Genomic DNA, 19,915 nt, shown 5'->3' on the forward strand with positions numbered 1-19,915 from the left:
ACCATCTAATTTCAATTTCTGGGGAAAATACTGGATAGAAGGATTCCTGCTGCACAGCTCCCCACCAAGAGCATACCCCAGCCATACTGTGATGTGGATTTGCTTCTTTGAGAGCTGCCAATAGCCATCTTGTACAAATGGAAAAAAAAATAAACCTGAGAAGACACCGTGGCCTGGATTCTGGCCTTATTCATAAGTAGCTATAAAATCCTGTGACAGTGAGGATGCATAGGTCTAAATGAGGGCTGAATTTGTCTATGCATTTTTGAGACAATCTAACACAAGGATCGGCAACCTCTGGCATATGGCTCGCCAGGGTAAGCACCCTGCCGCATCTGCAGGTTCGGCCGATCACGGCTCCCACTGGCTGCAGTTCACCATTCCAGGCCAATAGGGGTGGCGAGAAGCGGCAGCCAGCACATCACTCGTCCCGCACCACATCCCGCAACTCCTCTTGGCCTGGAGCGGCGAACCGTAGCCAGTGGGAGCCACGATTGGCTGAACCTGCGCACCGGCCAGGCCTGCCAGGGTGCTTACCCTGGCGAGCCACATACCAAAGGTTGCCGATCCCTGATCTAACACAAACATACACATGTTAACACAGATGTTGTGGTAGAGAAGCATGATTTACGATACACAGTGTGCCAACAATGGCAGTTAGCCTTTGATGGATGTTCCAAAGCCACATTTTAAAAATTAAGGGCCTGATTCTCATTCATACAAAGGCTCCTTTACACATGTAAAGAAGACTTAAAATTGATGTAAATGTAAAAGGCTCTATGAATAAATAAGTTTCTGGCTCAAAATATTTATGCTTACGATAGCTCTCTAAGGATCTTCACTATTTCTGCCACAAGAATGTCATTGCCCATTTTAACCGTTTCCCAATAGACTTCAACAAAACTAAAAATCAATAATAAAGTAAGCACTAGAGTCATTTTAACTGAACACTGAAGCGGTGAAATCCATCGTCCTTTGGACTTCTTCAATGCTGTTGACTTCAACAGGAGCAAGATCCAGCCTTATTTGCCACTTCCTTTATGCTGATTTTAGATTACAATAACAGAAATATATTTAACACATAGCATTGTGTGTGTAAATATAAATAAATAACTGGTAAAAAAGGGGGACTTGAAGCAGGCCTCATCAGTAGTAATAATTATTGTTTACCAGCCCAAAAAATCCTGTGGGTGTTAAATGAGAACTAGACACCAGAGTGTTAGTGACAGAGAAAAGTAAATGTACTGTAAAGCAGGAGCACAGGTGTAAAATTGCTGTGGCAGAGGCTGTCAAGCTAATAACATGATCTTTTCAAACATGCATATTATAGTCTTTGTGGTATTTGTAATTTGTTAAAACTCTCAGCCTGTCACTTCTTTACTCCTAACAGTGGAAAAGAGCCAGTCTTTGTACTCTAAGCTTGTATGTGCTTACCAACGCTGTATCCATTTTACAGTCTTTATCTTAAAAAGGTAGAAGTTTATTAAAGGAAAAGCTGAGATGGGAATGATTTACACTGCACAGAGCTATGACTATGACCTCACACTGGAGGCTGGGATGTACTGTATGCACCCAGAAGAAAACAATGTCAGTAAGACCCAAATCAACACATTTTGCAGTACAGCTATAATGATTCAGGTGGAAAGATAAACCTCTGGTACCATTTAAATGAACTCTGTATTTCTAATATGCCAAACGTAGAAACTGCTGATATTAAATTTTGTTAGATATACTGCATCTGGTGTTTATGGCTTAGTTTTGTTGCCAGAGAGCCCCAGGAGCATCAGTCTGGGAGCACAGCCAGTGTCTCTCAATTTAGTTGGACAACTGTGGATACACAGAGATCCAATATTCCTCTGATTTAAAGCTCACAGGCAGATTGTCGGAGACTTTTGTTTTATTTATCGCTAGCATGTGTGGAGAGAAATAAAACAGTAATTTAATATGCTGTGCAATTAAGAGTTTATTTCTTCCACACAGTTTCTCATTCCAGTAGCTTATTTCAAAGCATAAAGAATTGGAATCCCTGGGTACTTGTGCCTCCATTAATATGTGGATAGACAAGAAGAGATACAGCAATGGAACTCTTTTCCATTAAAAAAGAAAGTGACTAATATCCAGGCCTACTATAAAAGTTTAACACTTACAATGACCATCTGTATAAATATTGGAACTGTTCCAGTCATGTGCAGTTTAATGTTCTTCCTTCTCTTATGGCCCACTTTTATATAAAGCACTAAATTACCGGTTCAGCTGCTGTTATTTAAAAATGTAAGCTCCCCTTTTGATTGAAATGGAAGAATCTGCTCACTGAAAACACACTACATAAAATCAGAGGAAATCTCCTGTTCATTAAATTCACAAAAGATGAGTACATAAGCCACAAGACAACTAAATAGGATTAGCTGGAATACAGCCATATTCTATCTTTGGGGAATATTGTATGCATGTACATAAAAATTAAATATTAAACAAAGGTGTGAATTTTTTTCACCGGGGCAAGTAGGATGTTTGCCATCTGCTAAACACACAGCCCTGCCAAATATTACAGACTCATATCCTGAATTTGGAAACCAAGTGCACATGGCAAATCCACGTATTTCTTTTGGTCTCCGCCTTCCACTGGCCTTTTCTCTACTTTTCCTCCTGCTCAGTTTTACCACTTCACTGATTGTTAAGCTGTGCTACCTACCACTATTTCTGGGAACCAAGGGCTCAATTTTACAAATCTTCCCTATGTCAAGAGTGCTTCATCATGTGACTAGTCCCATTGCCTGTAATGGAGATACTCATGTGACTAGAGACTTCATGCTTGACAGGTTTGCAGAATTAGGCCTATAAAATTAGAAAAGTAGAATGGGAGATTAGGGTATCTGTGCCAAGTGACTGGCAAATGAGCAGCACATCATCATGCAACTTATAAGGAAAAATGTCCTTACTTTTACTCCATGTCTACCTGCTCCTTTCATAGGGTTACCTCAGAATAGTAGGGATATTGCATCAGTAGCTTAAAATGCATTAAATTATCCAAGACCAAGGTAACAACAACAAAATGAGGTTTCAGGCAATTCAATTCAAAGTGTACTCTAATGTTCTGAGACCCATTCCTTCTTATAATGTTTTCCCAAACATAAAAATTATCTCTAGAATCACTCTGTACTATTTATATTTGCAGGTAGTTTGTCTAGTCTTTGGAGCTTGATATTGGGAGTTTTATTCAGGACTCCAGGATTCTAGAAACAAGCTATATCATTTTGTCTTTTAAAATTTCAAGTTGATATTTTATGAGGAACATTTAAATTGATTGGCTTCCCTTTCTTCTCATACCTAGGACTTCTACTGAACCCTCTCTCAGCTCCTACATTTCAACAGAAGGTGCATACAGCATTTCACAGGATCAGACCCTAATTGTGTTTCCTCAGCTGTAAAATGGGCACAGCAGTTAACTACCTTGTCAGCTTTAATTAATTGCTAGCAACTCCCAACCACTTTCACTCCCACCCAGGAATCACACTCCCTTCTGAACCGCCCCCTCTCCTGGTTACCTCTAGCTTTCTCCAAGCTGCCCACACACTCTTCCTCCACTATATCTCTTCTGAGCAATTGAAGGAATAAGATCCTGTCTGCCCACATCTATTACCACTGTTCAGGGAAACTTGGTGAAGGCAATCTAGTGCCAACACCTTTTACTAGCACTATACTTATGTTTATGGTTACATGTAAAAAAAAATTCTATGTTTGTACTGCTGGGCAAGAGGGGGGATTAAATGTAAAATGGACATTAAAATTCTGCACAGTCACAAATAATCTGTGGAACTCACTCCTAAAGAATATTATCAAGGGAAAGAATTTAATAGGATTATTTTAAAAAAGGGATTGACATTTACACGAATACACTCTGATGTTACACCAACTAGGCTAAAACTACAAGTGTTATCAATACTCCTGCCAAAAGTCATAAACTTATCAGCGGCAGACAAGGGAAAAAATAAATTGTATTTAAGGATCCCTCACTCTCCTCTGGGAAGATTGGGCCCTGAATATTTTGGTGAAAATCTTAGCAAACTATTATTCCTTACTAGGTCCTGTAGACACATGTATGTAGGATTAAGGTGACCACGTTTTCAAAATAAAAAACAAAAACAAAACAGGACACTTTTGCAGTAAGATTTTTTAAGGGCCATGAAATACTCATTCAAAAGTAGTTTAAAAAATATGTACTGGCGTCACTACTGCCAGCTTCTCATTCAAGAGGGATGTGTCTAAGAGTGGAGGGCATTTTCTAGTAAATTTATGAGTTGTGAATGAATTCATCATGAATCGCTGAACAAGTGTCATGAACACTCAATCTAAGCCAAAGAATGGCTCTTACAATGTCAACACTTGGCTTCTCTATCCACTCCAATCACCATTCATTATTCATCCCATCAAACACTCCTTCCACTGCACTATTCCCATAAACACAGAACTCCTGTTTAGTATTGCGATACTCCTTGAATAAACATGGAGTGATCATAATACAATTTTTTTTGAAACTTTTAGGAAATGGAAAACTGGAAGGACTCAGGTGCCCTGAAAGCAACTCCTGGGACAGCAGTATATTGTGTGAAAACCTAGGCTTTGGGGTGGCTGTGGTGGGTGGGAAACACCCTGCAGCCACATGCACAGGCTCACCAGGGCACTAGCGCCCCTCAGCAGGGCTGGATTAACTCTCGGGCTATTAAATTTTGTGGATCACCGGTATATAAGTCTTTTTCCTAATTTAAAACAAAATGATCACAATTATGACATTAAGCTATTAAACTTGCCTTTTAATTTACATAAAGTCGTACTGTGGTTACATTTCAGTCTTAAAACATGTAGAACATAGTTAATTCAAAATAGCCTACTTCTTACCTTAGAACAGCTCTTATATTAGTTTCTTTCAAGGAGGAGTTTAGGTGCAGGCTCCAGGCTGGGGGTGAGTGTTGGGATGCAGGAGAGGGTGAGGGGTGCGGGCTTTAGGAGGGAGCGTAGGTGCAGGCTCCAGGCTGTGGCAGTGTTGGGGTGCAGGAGAGGGTGAGAGGTGCGGGCTTTAGGAGGGAGTGTAGGTGCAGGCTCCAGGCTGCGGCAGAGTGTTGGGATGCAGGAGAGGGTGAGGGGTGCGGGCTCTAGGAGGGAGTTTAGGTGCAGGCTCCAGGCTGGGGCTGAGTGTTGGGGCACAGAAGAGGGTGAGAGGTGCGGGCTTTAGGAGGGAGTGTAGGTGCAGGCTCCAGGCTGCGGCAGAGTGTTGGAATGCAGGAGAGGGTGAGGGGTGCGGGCTTTAGGAGGGAGTGTAGGTGCAGGCTCCAGCAGTGTTGGGATGCAGGAGAGGGTGAGGGGTGCGGGCTCTAGGAGGGAGTGTAGGTGCAGGCTCCAGGCAGTGTTGGGATGCAGGAGAGGGTGAGGGGTGCGGGCTCTAGGAGGGAGTTTAGGTGCAGGCTCCAGGCTGGGGCTGAGTGTTGGGGCACAGGAGAGGGTGAGGGCTTTAGGAGGGAGTGTAGGTGCAGGCTCCAGGCTGCGGCAGAGTGTTGGGATGCAGGAGAGGGTGAGGGGTGCGGGCTTTAGGAGGGAGTTTAGTTGCAGAGAGATTCTGGCCTGGGGCTGAGTGTTGCGGTGCAGGAGAGCGTGAGGGGTGCAGGCTCTAGGAGGGAGTTTAGGTGCAGAAGGAAATTCTGGCCTGGGGCAGTTCCTGGCCAATGGGAGCTGTGGGGACGGCACTGGGGTCAGGGCAGCGCATGGAGCCTTTTGCCCCACAGGGGCCGCAGAGTCGTGCCCGCATCCAGCCGCATCCAGGAGCCGTGTGGGGTAGTGCCATGCAGGCAGCCTGCCTGAGCCCTGCTGCACCACTGGACTTTTAGCAGCCCGGAGATCGCGATCGACTGGCAGAGGCTCCAGGACCGACCAGTTGATTGTGATCGAGCGGTTGGTCACCACTGAACTGTCTATACCTATGGATTTATGTTTGCGGGGAGCCCCTTAGCCTGAGTCCCTGGGCGGCTGCCCCTGTGTTAATCCGGCCCTGCCCCCAGCCCTGGGGCTGACACCAGCCAGGCACTGCCCGGGGGCAGCAATCCCGAGTCCGCCTGAGCGTGGGGCAGGGATGTGCCTCGCTGAGGCGCAGCGCCTAGCAACCCACCCAGCCTTTGTGCGCCGGGGATAGCGACTCGGGTACCGGGTCGGCTTCAATGCTGGCTACTGCGCATGCTCGCATCTCTTATTAACCGACAGGGGGCGTGGTCCCTCCCTGCTCCGGCGGTGCGTGCCGCCTCGCGTCTCCGCCCTGGTTGCCATAGCAGCGGGTTGGACGCGCGGCCAGCATGGCGCTGCCGGACCCGGTCAGAAGGAGGCTGGGCTCCTTCAGCCGGACTGTGTTCAGCGACAGCAACCGCACCGGCCCGGAGCGCCGAGGCAGCGGCGGCAGCCTGGGTAAGGAACGCCTCCCTTGCCCGCAATAAAGATGGCGGCGGCAGCCTCACTGTGGGAGAGAGGGCCGCTGCCAGGAACAAAGATGGCGGCTCTCGCCTCGCTATAGCGCTGGGGGCTGATGAGGCAGCGCGTTCCTGCCTGGTTCTGCGCTGTTCTCGCGCTCAGAGGCCCTGGGGTTCCGGGAGAGAACGACCCCCTCGTGCCAACAGCTTCCCCTCACCCCACGGTGACTGCAGGCGCAGCGCGGCGCCTCCCTGCTCCACCCTGGCTTGGGGAAGCGGCTCTGTCAGGTTACAGGTGCTGGAACTAGGGGGGTGGGGCGTGGTGCAGCCCCTGGCTAGAAGTAGCAGCCCTAATACGTGGTTTTCCCCCGAAGTTCCCCCACTATAAAAAATTGTTCCCGCACCACTGCTTGGCTTAGGTACCAGCAGCCTGGCCGTGAGCCTGCCTTCATTGGGGGCTAGACCCTAGGTAGGGGGCCAGACTGTATTGCCAACCCCTAAACTCAGGAGGCCATCATTGAAATAATGAGATTTTTTTCCCCCCAGCTTTTCGTGGCAGAGGGCTAGAAACATCTTAAAAATGAAACTTGAGATTCTCACACAATCACAGGATTCCAGAAGCTGGGGCTTTAAGAAAAGTATCACAAATTATGAAATGTGGTACATTGTGGGGTACCATTAGACATCAGCCTAGGGCAAGACATACTGTGTCTTTCTGTGAAAATATTACTGTTCTGACAACCACTGATCTCTTCACACTCAGCCAGGCGCTCAGTGTAAATTACCAGATATGACTACCTAGCATTTTTCATCCAGAGATCACAAAGAACTTTAAGAGATAAAATAAATCAGACTTCCCCTGCCACCAAATTTAGCTGATATTTTAAGTGTTTAAATTTGAGTTGGACCTGCTGAAACAGGGACACTTAACAGAAAATACAGGTGAGGCAATCATAAAGAGGACCTTCTACACCTACAAATGGTGGTGATTGCTGATTCTTCTATGAGCTGCACTTTGAGTAATGTGAGAAACTTCCAACAGTGCATTTATTGATCATTAATTCAAGTAGATTTAATGTGATATCAATAAATTGGACAATGGGAGAAGGAAACTTGCCAGTTGAAACAAAACCATTCCCTGGTGTTCTCATTTTTTAAGGCCTTGCTTTTTATACTTTGTGTGTCTAGTTTTTTGAGCCTATGTGCAAATATTAAATACTGTAGAACTTTACCTCCCACTTAATATTGCAGGGGTCAAAGTTCTGTGTTTCTGGGTTTTAGCATCTAATTTTCTTCTCTCCATAGTGTTTGATTTGTAACTCCTTTTTCTTTAATGTACATTCCAGTCTGGTGGTTCTCTTTTTAAAAAAGCACATTGTATTGACATGGCTGGAGTCTAGAATTTTCTATACAAAAGAAAAGTATTGTATGGAGACCATACGATGCAAGCTTCCCCACCAGCATGCCTGAGTTCTGATCTTTAGGGATAAATTTTAATTTGAGGATAATCAAATATATATGCTCACTCAATCCTAGGCCCTGTTGATGAGACTACCACATTGCTACAGTTAGACCTCAGAGTGCAGGTCAGTTCACCTCCACTGTCTACTGCTCTCCTGAACTGACCTGCTCTCCTTTTGAGCTTCTTTTCCACCCATTCATGTTTTGCAAGGGTGGCAACAGAACAGCTGCTTAATCCCTTCCTTCCTGATGTATGTTTGTATATACCTTGTCATGTAGATTCTTTAGAATACAGTAGGGAATGATGTAGCAGAATTCTTCCCTTGGACATTTTAACACACTATATTTAATGTTGAACTTGGTTGATCTCAGAGTCCAGCCATTAATGTGTTGATTGAAGTTGCTGGATTTCTCTCTCTTTCTAGATAATGAAATAGTCTCCAGTTTGCCATTGCAGATGTCCCTCTATTTCAATCTTTACTTTTTCCCATTTTGGTGGGTGAGCAGTGTTGTCATGCTCCAGCTGAAGGTAAGTCCTGAGGGGACATATCCCCTCCAACATCTGTGGTGCCTGTCTGAAACTTGTTTCCTCACACTGTATGCAAGACTATGGGTTTGTCTTCACTACCGGAGTAAGTCGACCTAAGTTACACTACTCCAGCTACATGAATAACATAGTTGGAGAGTCAACGTAGCTTAGGTCGACTTACCCCAGTGTCTTCACTGTGCTGCTCAGTTGATTTGCCTTAATCTTCTCATGGAGCTGGAGTTCCAGAGTCCTCCAGAGAGCGCTCTGCTGTCGATTTAGCGGTCTTCGCTAAACCCACTAAATCGACACCCACAGCATCAATTGCAGCAGCCTTGATCTCCCGAGTAGTGAAGATAAGCCCTAATACTCAGCCCTTCTACTCATTACCTTCAACCCAGACATGGAAAGTGATACTTAATAGAGTGCAGTGTCTCAGCAGAAATATCAGAGTAGCTGGAGGTCCAAGAGTTCATGACAGAATTAGGGGCAGGTTTGGTTGGAGGCAGTTTTTAAAATCGGGGTCTACGGCCTGTCAGGTTTCAGGAACATTGACAGTGCTGCATGAATTTCCAGATCACAAATATCATAAGCTTCTGTAGAGCTGTATAAAATAGTGATAGTGCATTCCATCCTCATGGAATTCTTACTTTCTTCCTCTCTCTAGTACCCAGTCTTGCCAGATTACTACAAGTTCATCCTTGTCACAGTAATCATCCTAGTCTCTCTAATTGAGGCCATCCGACTGTATCTTGGCTACATGGGCAATCTGCAGGAGAAGGTATGTTCTGTTGACCTCCTTGAACATCAGTTCAGGAGCCTTAGGGGGTTAAATATGATGCTTTGAATTAGAGATACATCACAATTACATTTACTTATAAAGGAGAACTTATTAATTGGACTTGAACGGGGGTTTATGTTCCTAGGTCACTGCTCTGTCAGTTGAGCTAAAGAAGCTGGTCACTTTGCACAAGTGAGTAGGTGCTCCTTTGTTTCTGAAGTTCACAAAAGCACAGAATGACTCAGACTTTAAGGTCAGAAGGGACCATTATAATCATCTAGTCTGACCTTCTGCACAATGCAGGCCACAGAATCTCACCCACCCACTCCTGTAACAAACCCTTAACCTATGTCTGAGTGATTGAAGTCCTCAAGTCTTGGTTTAAAGACTTCAAGGTGCAGAGAATCCTCCAGCAAGTGACCCGTGCCCCACGCTGCGGAGGAAGGCAAAAAACCTACAAGGCCTCTGCTAATCTTCCCGGGAGGAAAATTCCTTCCCCACCCCAAATATGGCCATCAGTTAAACTATGAACATGTGGGCAAGACTCACCAGCCAGCACCCAGGAAAGTACTCTCTGTAGTAACTCAGATCCCACCCCATCTAACATCCCATCACAGACCATTGGGCATATTTACCTGCTAAATATGAAAGATCAATTGATTGCCAAAATTAGGCTATCCCATCGTACCATCCCTCCATAAACTTACCAAGCTTAGTCTTAAAGCCAGATATGTCTTTTGCCCCTACTACTCCCCTTGGAAGGCTGTTCCAGAACTTCACTCCTCTAATGGTTAGAAACATTCATCTAATTTCAAGCCTAAACTTCATGGTGTCCAGTTTATAGAATAAGACCGGGCCTTTGTAAGCCTCCTGGAATAAACAATTAAATTTAGTCTTTCTAAATTGTGGGGTGGATGAGGAGCGCACACATTTCAAAATCACCTTCATATTAAATAATTTACTTCCCTCATTCTGGTTTTATGCATTTCACCAATCTGAGCCCCTCTTCTGCCAGTTATACTCTTTCTGTGTCTGTCTATCCCTTTCATCCCCTCATTTCAGTTCTTCCCCCTCTTTCTTGTTTTTTTTGGTATGGGGATACCAACCTCATTTTCCCTCTCTCTTTTCTTTAATTCCTGCTCCAGCGACCTCACGTCACTGAAACCATCCTCTTCAGCTTCATGCAGCTCTCTAGAAGCTTTCCGTCACATGGTGGGTCTGCTTAGACGTATTATAGGATAGAGTAGTGTAGCATGTGATGCCCCTAGAGCTGGCTGATCCAGGGAGCAAGGCACCAGGCTCTGTTCCATACTGATATGTACTGACACTAGACTTTCAGTGCAAGTCTCCTTTTTCTGCCTCTCTGTTTGTTGTTTTCTTCTGTCCTGGCTTATTGCTCTGTTAATTTAATTCCCCTTGAAAGACTGTGCTTCCTGCTCCAGCCTATAGCACTACCTTGATGATATTGATAGTGGGAAACTGATGAGAATCAAACTATCCCCACTAGTTTTACTCTGCTACTGCCCATGTCACCGGAGCTGCTGAACATCCTGTAGACTTCGTTGCCAGAGATGCAACCTTGTGTCCACTTCTCCCTGTCGCTGTAGGGGAAGGGGGGTAAAGAGGATCACACTTGGCTGGCAGTTCTGGCAGGAACAGTGGAAGGCCAGTGACCACATTTCACTCTGCTTCTGCTGTTACCAGGATGTTTTGGACACACTAGGTGCAGCAGCAGGGCTAGGACTTCTCTGCAAAGGTTTTAGAAGGTGATGGGAACACTAGGGAAACCCATGATCGTCCACTGAATTTAACTCCCTGAAGCTGTGGATTTAGTTGAAACAAAAATCTGAATAGTAAACTGCTTTCTGAGTAGTTGTTGGCTAAACATCTATGTTGTCTCTTTGTTTCATAGTAGAGCTGGCTGGAAAATGGGGTGTCCCCTGCTGAAAATTTTGACTTTTTAGCAAAAATTTAAAACCAAAATATTTCAATTCTGAAATGCTACCATAGCACATCGGGAAGTTGTGGTTCAGGTACCACATGCTCTTATTTTTAATCAGCTTTGCTCACTGGTTAGACTGTATCATACGTGATACATCACTTTCTCCTCTCTTGATTAAGGGAGCTGGGGCATCATAGGAGTTGCATAGCCACATTGCATCATGGAAGATGAAATTCAGGTGGGAGCCAAGCCCATAAGAAGAGGTGCATGAGGCAACTCAACTACAATTCCCATGAAGCACAGCAGTTGTATAACAAATTAAAATTTTCAGATGTGGGGCATTTGTTTTTTGATGAAAGATAGAAATTTTCCACAGAAAGGAGATGGTTTTGGGCAAATAATTGAATTTAGTCAAACCCCCACGAATTTTTTATTGAAAAATAGTTTAGACAGAAAATTTTCAACCAGTCCTATTTCTTAGCAACTCCATAGCATACGCAGGCTTTGGGAAGAGGGAGAATGAATTTTTACAGGATACGTGTTTTTGGTATATACTCCAACTGTGTACACATGGCTTGCATTGTTCCGTTGCCATGCTATAACAACAATTGACGTTAGACGTAATGTCTTTCTGTTGTAGGTACCTGAACTGGCTGGCTTTTGGCTCCTGAGTCTCCTCCTGCAGTTGCCCATAATCCTCTTCGTGCTCTTTAATGAAGGTTTGAAGATCCAGCCACTAGAGCGAGCAGTCCACATCATTTTTGCCCTCTTCCTCACCTTCCAGATCATTGCAGCTTTTCTTACCTTGAAAAGAATGGTGAACCAGCTGGCAGTTCGTTTCAGCCTTAATGAATTTGACCAGCTGGACAATCACCCCACATCTGATTATCTAGCCTGGGAGAAGAAGAGGGTGCAGGCTCCATTGCGGGTAGGACAAAATTTTGAGGAGGCTCCTCCATCAAATATTGATTGGGAGTCTGCACTCAAGGCCTGACAGGTTACTAGGATAGAGCCTCAGGATGAACGTCTCTTGCTGCTATAGTCCCTTTGTTCCCATTTCTTTGGCTCATTCTCAACCTTCCTAGTTTTCAGAGATCCTAAAAGTAGTTCTTCTGCCACAGCCAACATTAAAGATGGGAGATTTGAACTTTGCTTGAACATCACATTAGCTCTGCCAGTTATACAGTTGACTTCATTTGTATATAGTTATTCATTGGATGAAATGCCTGCAGTGTGGGTCTTATACTTATGCAAACTTTAATTTTTTTAAATTGTGTACAAAAGATATTTACTGTTCATAATATTGCACAAGGATATTTTGTTTACAATAAATTCATATTTTATTCATTTTAATAAAACTTCACATTATATAGCTTCTTCTATCTACAGATCTGAATACACTCTATAAACAACAAATTTAGCCTCACACTAGGCCAGTATGAAAAGGAAGTGTGCAGAAACTACAGTGATGATCATGCTACAAGAACTTAAAAAGCTTTATGGACAAAGTTTCTAAAGTGACCTTTAATTTTGGATGACTCAGTTATTGGGAGCTCCAGTCAGAGAAACTGTTAATTCAAGAAAACACCATTTGGTTCAGGTGAAGTTTTGGGTACCCAGCACCTCATAGTTAGGGCCTACTTATCTAAAATGAAGCACTCAGTAATTGAGCCATGGAAAATTACATGCTATTTAAACATTTAGAGATGTGATCTGCTTAAGGGAATACAGGAAATCTATGTCAGAGCCAGGCATATAACCCCCGTCTCATTTGCAGCTTTCTGTAGTAATGTCTGGACTATCCATTCTAGTAATGGCTAAAAGTTTGTTGCTCAATCTTTGGTGATCAAAAGTTAATTTAATTTCTTCTTGTGGATCCCTCTGGCGATCAGCAGAGCAAAGGCAGTTGCATATTGGTGCAGGGGAGGGGTGGTACATGAACACAGAGTTAATGAAAAGGAGAAGGGCAAAGAGGAGAGGGAATCTAATTGCACTATGAAGGAAAGATGCCATAGGGTTAAGGATGGGGGTTTCGTAGGCCTATTAGAGTCTTACAGTGGAGAGGAATGTATAGTGACCTTGTCTCATATCAGAATTGGATTTCCTCAGTGGGCAGGAGAGCAGGATGTTAGGTAACTAAATTCTGCAACTATTCATTTAAATGTTAATCTGTTTTTAACATTCAAACCTGATGGAAGCAAGTACTTGCAGCAGTGGTTGCCTCAACTTGTACCAGCTCTGGATTTTACTTATTTTGTAGAAATAGGACAAATTGGAAGGATTTTTTAAGCAGGAAGTTACCAGGAGTATCTGAAGTAGTATTAAAATTGTGGTTCTTCATTCAGAGTCTGTAAGGGAGACGCTGGTGAGGTTTAAGCATAGGATCTCTGGCCCTGCCCATGAAATACAACATTAAAAATCCTCTCTCACCCTCAGTAGTCCTGGAAATTCCTTTCTAAAATAAAAAGCCCTTTTAACTGTATGCACAATTGTATGCAGTAGCACAAATTGCCATCTTGCCTCTGTGTAACTACTGCACAAAGCTGAACTTAAATCAACAGTGTGAGTTGATCTGGGCTCTGATCTCTAAGAGAAACTTTTCAGAGGCAATTAAAATAAGGACTCAAAAACAGAACAAAAGACCTCAACATGCCAACCAGAGTATCAGTTACTGTGCCTGGCTTCACTAGTGAGTTAACAAGGTAGAACTCAAGTGTTTGTTAACTTCATCCTACCCATACACAAAAAAACCTGCTCACTTATTTGTGGTTATGTTAACACAAATTGGTTGGCACAAGTGGAGAAGTGAGAGCTGCTAGTCCTCCAGTGCTTTCCCCACAATTTTCTTAGGGTCCTGTGTCCTGTTGTCTAGCTACTTGTTCCCTGCTTTCTGACTGAAAGTTAACTCCTGCTGCATACAGGTCTCCTTGACCCTCATTCTCCACATTCACCCACAGTGGCCATTATCAGCAACTGCCCTCATCCACATCTGGTAGAGACCTCCTGTTCTGTGATAATGATGCCAAAGACGACACATTTTCAGAATGCTGACAGCTCCCACCAAGGTACTGCGGAGTCCACAATTTTGGGAACAAGAATTGAAATGTCAAGATGCATGATGACATTTTGAATATACTGGCCAGGTGTAGAATTCAATGAACAGGACCTCAGTGCTGGAGAAAAATCAAAGGGATTAAGGTGTTTGTAACCGCTTGTAACTCTAGAGTGCCCCTTGTGGAGAGAGGTTGCTCTATGGCAATATTTCCCAAACTTGGGAGGCTGCTTGTGTAGGAAAAGCCCCTGGCGGGCCAGGCCGGTTTGTGTACCTGCCGCGTCCACAGGTTGGGCCGATCCCAGCTCCCACTGGCCGCAGTTCGCTGCTCCAGACCAATGGGGGTGGCGGGAAGCTGCACGGGCCAAGGGACGTACTGGCCACCGCTTCCTGCGGCCTCTGTTGGCCTGGAGCACCAAACTGTAGCCAGTGGGAGCCACAATCGGCCGGACCTACGGATGCGGCAGGTACACAAACTGACCCGGCCTGCCAAGGGCTTTCCCTACACAAGCGGCATCCCAAGTTTGGGAAACACTGCTCTATGGCACCCAGCCTCTTTGGCCATCATTTCTCTTCAGGAGCCCTTTAAGAAGTCACATTTATCAAAGTACTTCAAACCAAAACACAACTAGTGCAGTCTTCTTCCCCAGTTTCAGCTGGGCATAGCCCTATTCTCCCTGAGGGTCTGCTGTCATGTTTTCCCTGGCATCTTGGGCAAAGTCCCTCCAGACCTCACTACCTCCTCCTTCCCCACTCAAGTCAACTGGGTCAAGAACTCTGGCCCGATGGTTGGGAAAGGGTGGCAGGCAGGCTATCTCCCACTTGTGCTCTGTGACATCCAGTGGGGCACAGGTCCACTGCTCTATTTGGGCATAGACCTTTCTGCCAACAATCTACTTCCTGCTGGAGAATTGGACCAAATCTAGAGGCAAAGCTGTCTGGCCAGCTCTGAAGGTGGATGGGGCTGCTCCAGTGCATTTCCCTGCAGGGGAGGGTGCTGGTGATGAATCATTTAGTCCTGTCCATGCTCTGGTTCAACATCCTGAGCCTGTTACCAGGGACCCTGGCCAGTCTCCAGAAGATGATCCTGGAATTTTTCTTGCCAGGGCTGCACAAGGTCTCTGCAGGTGTCCTGGGCTGCCCTCCTGTGGGAGGACGGACATGACCTGGTCTACATCCTGAGCCAGGTGCACACCTTCCACCATCAGGCCCTGCAGAGACTTCTTTACAGTTCAGGCAGTTGTGCTCAGAGCATGCCTCCAAGAGTGCCGAGACAAGTGGCAGCTCCCCTGAGACCTCTCTGAGCTCACAGTCTTTTACCAGAACCTCCTCAGAACCTGGACCAGGTCTGTAGCGGCTGCCTATGGGAGGACCTCCTTGCAGAATCCATGCTAAATTCCAACCTTAGTCCCTCTTGGTGTGCCAGAAGCTGATCTTGGTTGGTGCCACCAGACTCAGACCTCCTGGACTACGATCAGAGGGAATGGGTGGATGTTGTCAAAATTAGACCGCACATGGGGCTATCCACCCTGTCTTGTACTCCATGATGTGAGGGCAGCCTTGCCTCATGCTTCTCTTACTTTCCTCAAGTGGGTTCTGCAGAGGGGTGCTTCCCACCCACCAAAACTCATCATCAAGCCCATAACTCATGAGCCTCCTCTTTTTAACCCTAACCAGGCAAGCACGATCCTTTGTCACCCTAACCCTGGGCAGGAGAGCCCTTCTGACCCCAATGCTAACCCTAGGACAAGAAACCTTAACTTTTGTAACCTTAACTTTATGCCAGGGAGCCCTCCAGACTGCAATCATAACTCTAGGTCAAGGAGCCCTACAAACCCCAATGCTTACTCTAGGTCAGGGAGTCCTAGTGACCCCAACCTAACCCTAGTCCTGGAATCCCTAGGAGCTGAATGCAGCATATAGACTGAGAAGATGTACCCTTTGTGACCCTTATCTTAGGCTGGGAATCCTATCCTTTGAAACCTTGACCTTAGCTCGGGGAGACCTACTGACCCCAACGCTAACCCTAGGCTGGAGCACTGCCCTTTTTAACCCTTACCCTACGCCAGGGAGCCCTGCTGATCCCAGCTCTAACCCTTAGGCAAGCAGCCCTATTCTTTGGAATCCTATCCCCAGGTCTAACCCCAGCATTGCAAGTGTTTCTTTTTCTAACCCTAACTTTCACCCTCTGGGGAGCGGACCTACATTGTGCGATGGAGGAGGCGCGCACACACTTTCAACATCACCCACTGTCAAGGCTAAATCCCCACTCTGTCACTCGAATGCAGAAAGTGGGGAACCGCAAAGATTCTAAAAATTAATACTGGCCATTCCAGGCTTGTATTACACTCCCAAGTTTATAGCTTCCCTCCGACCTTGGCTTGGTAAATGCTGCCACCACCCAAATGCAAAAATACCCCATTTAACCCAGGAAGGAGCTCTTGGGAATTCCTCCCTGTGGGGTACCCTCAAGCCCTTTCACCCCTTCTCTGGGGAAGAGCTGACAAAGAAAAGGAAATTAGCTGTGGCTACCAGCTAATCAAACATGCACAAACTTCTTAGGACACCAATAATCCAATCCTGTTCTTAAAAAAGGTAAATTTTATTAAAAACAAAAAGGAAAAAATACATTTGGAACTTAGGCTTTTGCTAGATTTTAAAAGAGCAATTCCAAAAATTAAGCACCCAAAGTAGCTTTCTTGAGGGTTCAGCTTAAAGGTTACAAGCAAACAAAAGCATCTGGGGTTAGCACAGAGGAGATCCACAAGCCTTAAAAAATAAACAAATAAACCTGATTGCGTCTAGCTAAACATTCTGATCTACTTACACTTTTGGGTTGTTAAAAGTAGTTCTAGATATGATCTGATGATTTTTATATCTGGTTCAAACTTTACATAGCATTCCTACTGCCATGTCTCTTCAGCCCAGAGAGCAACAGACAAAGGGAAAGTTTATTTCCCAATTTTAAGAAGTTCTACCTTCCTATTGGCTCTTTTGGTCAGGTGCCCACTCCTTTTCTTTTACCTGTGGGCTTGTTAACCCTTTAAAGGTAAGGCAAGCAGAGAACAGCTACCAAGAGGGATTTTACAGCTATCTGGCTGGCTGGGTGTTGATCAAAGGGAGCTATTCTCTCCCCCTTCATGTATCACACCCACTACGAAGTAACATACTCCCCCCATTCAGGTCTTTTACATTTCTCTAAGTAGTGCCTCATTTCTGCCAGTTGTGCTCTCTCTATGTCTATCCCTTTTTATCCCCTCACTCCAGACCCTGCCAGGCTCGCTTCTGTTTTTTGTTCTGGACTCACTTCACTCTCTCTTCTCTGATTCCTGCTCCATGACTGAAATCATCATCTTCAGTTGTATGGAGCTTTTCGGAAGCCATTAACTCAGCTGCTTCAGTCAGCTGTTCCTTGGGGATGGATTTATATGCTATTTTGGTTTTTTATTCTATGATTTAAAGTAAGGGTAAGGTAGGACAGGGGAGGGAACTGGGGAAGTGGACCTGAATCATAAGAAACCAAGCCATATTCATGCATGCAATGGTGAATACAATAGAATTAGAACTGAGAGAGGTGTGCCACACAAAAGGGTTCATATTCCATCAAACAGGCAGTGAATCACACACACAACTTTCAAATTTTCAATAAGCTAAGTAGTTATTCTCTATGGCTCTTCCCTGTAATGTAACATCTTTGAATGTCTACGTTCTAAATAATGTCATTAAAAGGAAAAATGCCCAGTCAGAACTCAGCCTCCCCCATTCTCAGATCATTTTACTTCAATGAACTAATTTTCCACAGGGGCAAATTCTGGGCATGAAAAGTAGTCTGCTTCAGTAGACATTTTTTGCTTCGGCCAAAAAAAAGAGGAGTGGGCATAATATTTGCTGACCACATACCTCTTCAGATTAAAGATCAATTTAAAGATGGAGCATAGTTGCTGAGTTAATAACAGTGGGCTTGTCATATGCTCCCAGTCAAAAGGAAAAGTAAAATAAAAGAAATTGAAAAGAATTTCTTTAAAATATTGCAACAGTTTGAGGAAGGGGAAATTATACTTGGAGGAGACTTCAGCTGTACACCTATTCTTGACTGGGACAGAGCTGATAAAAAGACAAAAGAAGGAAACAGGTGCAGCATTAACCTTTCTATACCAACAAGTCAATCTCTCAGATTTCTGGAGATAATTATATCCAGTGGAATGAGATTACACATTTATTCATACCCTCATCAGCTATACTAGAATAGATTTAATATTAATCTCTAAGTCCTTAATGTAGCAGCAAAATTTGCAGAAATTGGTACACAGTCAGTTCTTGCCCCATTTGAAGTAATAAGAGAAGGTTACTTACCCATAACTGGAGGTTCTTCAATAGTTGTGGTTCCTACTGTATTCCACTTACGGTTACACATGCACGCCATGCATCGAGAGTCGAAGTATTTGAAAGTAGTGTCTGTGGGTCCGTGCACGTGCCCTGGTTTGCCTCATGTTTCCATCCAAGGCAATAAAGGGTGTGGTGGACCGACTATATCCAGTTCCTTCTCTACCATGAATTGACCAATTCGCAGCAGAGGGGAAAGTGGGTGGGAAGTAGAATACAAAATAGGGACCACACAGCGTGAAGAACCTCCTCTTCTTCTAGTGATGGTCCCTATTGTATTCCACTGAGGGTGACTGACAAGCAGTACCTATGTTGGAGGAGGGTGTGAGGATGAAGATGGAATGATCATGTGGAGAACTGCCATGCTGAAGGAGGCATCTGCTGCAGAGTCCTGCACTAAGATATACTGCACTGCAAAAGTATGTACTGAACGCCATGTGGCCGCTCTACATATGTCTATAAGTGGAACATCTTGAAGGGAGGTTGTAATTGAAGCCTGAGCCTTCTCATGGCGTGAGTCCTGTAAGTGAGCTCACAGTTGATAGAAGAGTTTAATGCAAACAGAAATCCTTTTGGTGTTTCCCAGGGTGGACTGTCTTGTCCAGAGTCTCACTGCTACTGCAACAAATAGTCTAGGAGACTTCCTGATTGGTTTCATTCTCTGCAGGTAGAAGGCCAGAGCTCTATTCCCATTGAGGGAATAGAGTCCATGTTCCTGTGCAGAAGCATGTGGCAGAAGCCAAATTGGTAAATGGATGGCTTGATTGATGTGAAACTGGGAGACCACCTTTGGTAACAGTTTGGGGTATAGCTGTAGGGAGACTATCTTTGTGGAACACCATGAAAGGTGGGTCCACCATCATAGCTCTGAGCTCACCAACCTGTCTCGTGAAAGTAATTGCAAACAGGAAGGCAACTTTCATGGAATGGAGGGACAGAGCATGAAGCTAATGGCTCAAAGGGTGGCTTCACTGGCATAGAGAGAACTAGATTCAGGTCCCATTGGGGTGCAACAATTGGGAAGGTTCTGATGAGGCCTTTCCAAAACCTAGCGGTAACGGGGTACATAAAGACAGAGTAACCTTCCACCTGAAGGTGGAACGTGCTAATTGCCACCAGGTGGACTGTCAAAGAACTGAGGGCAAGACCTGATGACTTTAAGGAAAGAAAGTAGTACAGGATGAGAGGGATCCCTGCCAATTCTGGTAAGCCTCCTTTGTGTTGAGCCCAAGATGAGAAGCGTTTCAACTTAGCTTGGTAACATTACCTAGTGGAGTCTTTGCTGCTGCTGGAAAAGTGTTTTGTACAGCTGAAGAACAAG

At 44.8% G+C, this 19,915-nt stretch overlaps 1 protein-coding gene across 1 annotated transcript; it reads left to right on the top strand.

The window, feature by feature from the left end:
* The first annotated feature begins 6,254 nt into the window (after positions 1-6,254).
* TMEM17 (transmembrane protein 17) lies at positions 6,255-12,530 on the top strand. Its single transcript, XM_030557939.1, has 4 exons — positions 6,255-6,447; positions 8,336-8,439; positions 9,104-9,217; positions 11,800-12,530. The coding sequence occupies exons 1-4, from the start codon at positions 6,339-6,341 to the stop codon at positions 12,151-12,153; spliced, it is 681 nt and encodes a 226-aa protein (XP_030413799.1). The 5' UTR covers positions 6,255-6,338; the 3' UTR covers positions 12,154-12,530.
* The last annotated feature ends 7,385 nt before the right edge of the window (positions 12,531-19,915 follow it).

The sequence above is a fragment of the Gopherus evgoodei genome, chromosome 3 (genome assembly GCF_007399415.2).
Source record: "Gopherus evgoodei ecotype Sinaloan lineage chromosome 3, rGopEvg1_v1.p, whole genome shotgun sequence".
Lineage (NCBI taxonomy): Eukaryota > Metazoa > Chordata > Testudines > Testudinidae > Gopherus > Gopherus evgoodei.